A 6,285-nucleotide genomic window follows, 5' to 3' on the forward strand; every position below is an offset into this window, starting at 1 on the left:
CTTGGCGCCTGCTCGCCATGGGAAAACGTATCTTACCAATGCAGGTACTCCATCATCTGCCCCCCCCCCCCCCCCCCGAGATTAATACATGGGTATTCATGGATAAGCAATAATAAGATCAATACATGGATATACATGGATTAAATTGGATACATGCGCCAGAGTAATGGGACAGATCCAATAAAAAAAAATAAACAGATGCCACTGTAATGTACGTGATTACACATAAGAAGGGTGTATGACAGTCAAAGACGTCATATGTAGTCATTCATCCAAGCTGGCCTCCTGGCATGATGTGATGGGCGTGACTCCCACACTGCTTGCAGGGTGGGCGTAGGGTGGCTGAACGGTGGCTGCTTGGGCATGGGAGGGGCTGGATGTGTGGCAGGTGTGGCCCGCCCTGGCTGGGGCCCCGATGATGTGAGTCGCAGGTGCTTCCTGTTACAGAGGGAGAGACGCCCGCTGCCGTTCAGTCTGACTAGGTATTGTCGGTATGAGAGCGTTTCCACCACGGTACCGGTACGGTCCCACAGCTTGGTGGCTTGATTTTGCACTCGCACTTGGAAGTCTGGGTTGATAACGGGAAGCGTTCTGGAGGGTCCGTTCTCGGTGAGGGCAGCACCGTTGTCAGCCATCTGACATTCTCTTTGCCGGAGGGTTGCCCCCCAGTGTTTGTCTACTGTTAGGTGCCAGCGGGCCGAAGGTACGCCGTCTCAGAGCTGCCTGCCTGCTGCCATCTGGGCAGGTGACTTATTCATTCCACAGAGGGGTGTGTTGAGGTACTGTAGCATAGTCAAAGAGGACTTGTCCGTGTCGAGGTTGCTGCCGCTGCCCGTGTTGGCCATTATTATCCGCTTCCCAACCTTGACTGCGGCCTCTGCCCTACCGTTGGACTGCGGGTACTGGGCAGATGATAGTCGCACGGACACGCCCCATAACTTGAAAAATTCCCCCATTTCCTCGCTTGCCAGATTAGTGCCACCGTCCGTGGAGATTTGCTCCGGGGCCCCTCACCTGGCGAAGTAGCGACGTAGCTGGGTCTTGATGTGAGAGGAGGAGGTACCATGGGGGAAGTGGGCCAGCTCCAGCCAACCTGTGAGCCTATCTGCATAGGCCATGTACATGTGTCCGTTGTGCTGGAACATATCCGCTACCGTCATCTGGAAGGGGTACTTGGAGGGCGGCGTGATGATGAATTCCTCCGCGGCCTGGGATGGTGCGTGAACGTTGCATTCTTCGCACAAGGAGCGGCGATACTGCAGGTCTCCCTCGAGTCCAGGCCAGTATACCATCTGGCGTGCTCGTCGTTGCATAGAGTCCAGGCCTTGGTGCCCCGCGTGTAGGTTGGCAGCCACCTGCTGATGAAGAGGCTCCGGGATAACTAGGCGGACGTTGCCCTGTTTGAATGTGTATGTCACTAAGTCTTGGACGACAGCCAGCCTCTCCCTGACACCGTAGAAGGGCCGAAGGCATGCAACTTCCTGGGACTTCCTGTCGTCCCAGTCCCCAGCCAGGACCTTGGCCATGAGCAGCTGATACACAGGGTTGTCCACAATGCAGCTGTCATGCTCTACTACTGCCAAGAAAGCAGCTGCTATGGCGTTGGTGAGGTCCTCGTCAAGGTCCACGTTGTGGGTGCTGGGATCGGCTTTCAAGGCGGGGTATCGTGACAGGAAGTCTGCCGCACTGTTACACTTCCCTGGCAGATACTTGACTCTGAAGTGGTACTGCGGGGTTCTCTCCTTCAGCCTGAAGAGATGGGGGTTGGAGATTTCCATAAGGGACCGATCCCCCAGCAACTTGGTTAATGGGCGGTGGTCTGTCACGACGGTGAGGTTGGGGCACCCCAGCAGGAACAGCCTCGCCTTCTGGAGACACCAGGCTACCGTGAGGGCTTCCCCCTCCACGGCGGTGTAGCCAGCTTCGGCGGCGGTGAGATGGCGGCTGCCACATAGCGCCAGGCGCCACCCGCCCGTGCAGCAGAAGGGCGTGGCGGCAGAGCTGCACAGGCAATACTGCTGGAGGATAACAAACCCTAGGCCCTCTTTGCTCCAGTCGGTGATCGCTGCTATGGGGCAGCTCCTGTCATAGTAGGCCAACCCGTCCTTTGCTAATTGGCAGATCGTGTCCTGGGCGTGATGGAATTTGGTGCGGAGTGCCTCGTTCCAGCACACTAACTTCCCCGTTGGCTTCTTGAGGAACTCCCTGAATGTGTTCATGATTGGAGCTGTTGCGAGGAAGGGTGCCAGCTGGTTGACGAATCCATACCATGCCCTTATGTCGGTGATAGGGGGCTGACACGGCATCGGGAAGTTCTTGATGGCCGCCAAACGTTCTTCTGTTGGCTTGTAGGCCTCCCAGCCCAAGTTGAAGCCCACAAAGTCCACTTCTCTTCTTGCAACACGCACTTGTATTTCCTCTGGATGTCCTGGATGGCGTCGTCAAATCGTCGAGTATACGCATCGCCGGCGGAGCTGTGTCCCATGGGGGTACACCGGTAAAGAAATCTCCCCCAGGGGGTGATGAATGGGGTCAGGTCGCGACTTTCCTTGTCTAGCTCCACCTGGTAGTATCCCCAGTACGCGTCTGCCACGGTCTTGAATGTGTGCTTGGGTACCCCGGACACCATGTCGAACAGGGCTGGGGTGTGGTGTGTCTCCCGCAGGCAGGATGCGTTGAGGCGCTGGTAGTCAACTGTACGGCGTGGCTATCCTGACTTCTTAGCGACGACCACCATACGGGCACACCACTTGGTCGGCTGCCCAGCAGGTACAGGTTCTATGACAACACGGGCGACGTCCTCTTCAAGGTGGGCCTTTACTTCCTCTTCCCAGTGTTTTGGCACCGATGTTGGGGTGTGGCATGCGTAGGGCGTGGCTCCTGGGAGCAGGTGGATGTGGTGCAGTTCCCCCTGCATCACTGGCAGTGGCTTTCTGGCTGTGTTAAACATCGTCGTGGCGAAATGTTGCAGGAGCCAGGCTTCCAGTCTGGCTGCATGCTCCTCCTGGGGCAGCAGGGGCACCTCGGCGGGTTGGGGTGGTACCTGGGCAGCCCGTCGGGCCACGCTATCGAACAAGCTCACGCGTGCCACCGCGGGGGAGGGGTGGGGGAACTCCTTGGGTATCAGCTTCAAGTCCCTGCAGGCATCCAGCGACAGGAAGAGGTGCTTTGCCGACTACACGAAGTACACGTCCTGCTCCTTGGTGCGGCCTTGCAAGGTGACGTGGCACACGGCGGATCCAAGGCACTTCAGGGGGAGGTTTGCCACATCCCCCAAGCCGGCACGGGGTGTAAGGGCTGCTGGGCGGACTTGGAGGTACGACAGCAGGGAGGAGCCCGCCACACATACCTGTGCCCCGGTGTCCGCCACGGCGGCGACAGGCGCTTGTACTCCTGTGGCGGTGTGGACGACTGTTACCTCCACTACTGGGTGGCGGGTGAGGTTGGCGCCCGCAACAAACACAGCACCAGACACAGCACTAGACACGTCTGTCGGGGATTCTGCCGTTTTTGCATGGGATTTCCTGCAGCATTTTTGATAGTGGCCCTGCTCTCGGCATCTGTTGCAAATGGCGGACTTGGCGGGGCATGAGGCTCTGCCGGGGGCATGGCGGCCACCGCCACAGTTCCCACAGGGAGGGGGTGGGTGGCCCCTACCTGCACCAGCGACGGTTGCATTCAGATGATCTGCCTCGGGTATCTCGCTGCCAGCCGAGAGAGCAGTTTCCCGCCAATTGCATTGGCGCACAGCGGCGTCAACACTGGCCGCCTCGTAAGCACAGCACCTGGCCCTAAGGGCGCTAACACTATTAATGTCGTTGCTACATTGGTACACATGATGACGCATAGCCTCATCACTTAGGCCCACCGTTAACTTAGGTAATAACATATATTCGGGTAGATTACACTGACACTGAGGGCACTGGAAATTGCAATCGGTGGCCTTTTGGGAACACTTTAAAAAATAATTGCTAACGCTTTCGCCTGGGCCTGGTATTGCATTGAAAAACTCCGACCATAACACAGCACGGTTTGTAGAGTGTAACACAATATCGCGAATAAAATCCATGGCTTCCGTAGCGGTGAGGTTACTCCATTCCTGTGAGGTGAATCTGGCGTCCAGCGCTCGTTGCAAAGGGGGCGTGCAGTATAGCCTGATGTGGTGGACAACCTCGTGCGGCGGTAGTCTGCACAATTCGATCCAACATTCCATCGATCTTCTCCAGGATCTGAACGCGGCGGGCTACAGCTCGATTTTGCACTTCTCCGGGGCTGCAGACGAAGGGACACGAGGTGCAGGGGTAGCATGTGTCGTAATCCGGTCACGGAGGGAGTTGATCATTTGTTGCTGTCCCGCCATGGCCTGCCTGGCTTCTTGCAGGGCAGGAACGAGCCCACGGGGAATGACAGGGCGTACGGCCCTTGGGGTGGACTGCGCTGAGCGACGCTGGAAGGGCATGGTGAGGGTCACGTTGGTCCTTAAGAATCACTGCGCCATATTGGATGTCAAGGTGGGACAAGAGATACACGGTGGTGGAGGCGTGTGGTTTATTGTGTCCTCAGTTACATACTGACTCCAGTTGCCGTCTACAATCGGGACACTTACTTGCCGCCTGCTCGCCATGGGAAAACGTATCTTACCAATGCTGGTACTCCATCAAACACAGATTGTTTACAAGAAGATGAAGAAGCTAAAAGCTGCCTACACTCCTCTAAGGAAGAGGGTGAGGCCCAAAAGGCCCCCAAGGCTCGCCAGTCTTGAGGGAAACCTTGAAGAGAAGGGTTCAACCTAGAGGCTGTTCCCTCGGAGAAAGGCAGGTATCCTGCCAGGCTGGGGAAGCGGGCCTGGAAAGGGCCCAAGGACTTCAAGGGTGAGGCCCAAAAGCCCCCAAGGCTCGCCAGTCTCTTGAGGGCAGCCTTGAAGGGAAGGGTTCAATCTAGGGGCTGCTTCCTCGGAGGAAGGCAGGTTTCCTGCCAGGTTGGGGAAGCGGGACTGGTGAGGGCCCCTAGGGTAAGGGCCAAAGGTTCTTTAGGGAGGCCAGTTCTTTGAAGGCATCCTAGAAGGGGATAGTCCTCTCCAGAAGAGGAAGGCAGGATTCCCTGGAAGTTCTTAAAAGAAAATCATTGGAGCTTCATTTCTTATTAATAGAATACTCTTATTACTCTATTTTGGTTTTCCAAATGATTAAGATATTTTTTCTTGTTTTTCTATCGTACTCTGCATCACTTAGTTTGTATCAAAATTATCACCTTCCAGGAATTCATCCAGGGAAAAGTGTATTTTGTATGATTGCAATCAGTTTCTGCAACACTGAGCTGGCTCAGTACCCCAACGTTGGGAAATTGAGAAATTGTTTCTACTCAGAGTTAATTGATGAAGAGGGTAATTATCCTCTTTCCTGCGATCTCGGAGAGGATATTTTTAAGTTTGTGGATGAAGCTGGTTTTCTTAAAAATTTATAACGTATTGTCCATTTATTTGTGCTATTTTAGAAATTTCTTGGAATTTTTATGTTTTTTTTTATTCCTTTATGCCACATTGATAGTGAAGATGGCCACAGGTATTGCGACGGTGATTTGTATGAGGTCAATGAAACACCCGAAGAGAAGTCCTTAAAACGAAGGCCCCATTTCACTACTGGCAGCCCCGTTTGAACAGGAAGTCTTTCAACTGCCCTCTGGTCCAGCTCAGCATAGGCACACCTCTCACCAATATGTATATATATATATATATATATATATATATATATATATATATATATATATATATATAGTATATAGAGAGAGAGAGAGAGAGGACGAGAGAGAGAGAGAGAGAGAGAGAGAGAGCGAGACGTGCAGTGACTTATTATTGTTATAACTTTAAATGGAAGAGTTTTCAAGTAGAGCAGTTGACACTAAATGTTAGCTAAAGTAAGAAAGTGCTTATTATTATTATTATTATATTGTTGTTGTTGTTGTTGTTGTTGCTGACTGAAAACCAAAAGGGAAGATGTCCCTTTTCTTTATCGTACGCGCTGTCATTCACGTCTGACCCACATTTAATATCAGTCAAATCTTTTTCTCATTCAGTAATTAGTGATGAACGTAAATGGGTCTATTCCGTCAAAAGAGGGGGGGGGGGGGCGGGGGGGGGGCTAATCAGTCAGGACTGGGAGTTTGGGATTAGGAACTCCCAAGAAGGTTAGATTGGGGTGTTGTTGTTGTTGTTTGTATTAAGCCAACACTTCTTGTTGGCACGGGCCTTTCCCTTGTTCGGCCCGTAGTTAGATTGGGAACATCCCA

General features: G+C 53.4%; 1 protein-coding gene across 1 annotated transcript; it reads right to left on the minus strand.

Moving 5' to 3' along the window:
- Nucleotides 1-1,010: 1,010 nt before the first annotated feature.
- LOC135215838 (uncharacterized) lies at nt 1,011-2,950 on the minus strand. The gene is made up of 2 exons (XM_064250791.1): nt 2,740-2,950; nt 1,011-2,428 (listed from the first exon to the last, which is right to left on the minus strand). Exons 1-2 carry the CDS (start codon nt 2,948-2,950, stop codon nt 1,011-1,013), a joined length of 1,629 nt encoding a protein of 542 aa, XP_064106861.1.
- Between the last annotated feature and the right edge of the window lie 3,335 nt (nt 2,951-6,285).

This window comes from Macrobrachium nipponense, chromosome 5 (genome assembly GCF_015104395.2).
Source record: "Macrobrachium nipponense isolate FS-2020 chromosome 5, ASM1510439v2, whole genome shotgun sequence".
NCBI lineage: Eukaryota > Metazoa > Arthropoda > Malacostraca > Decapoda > Palaemonidae > Macrobrachium > Macrobrachium nipponense.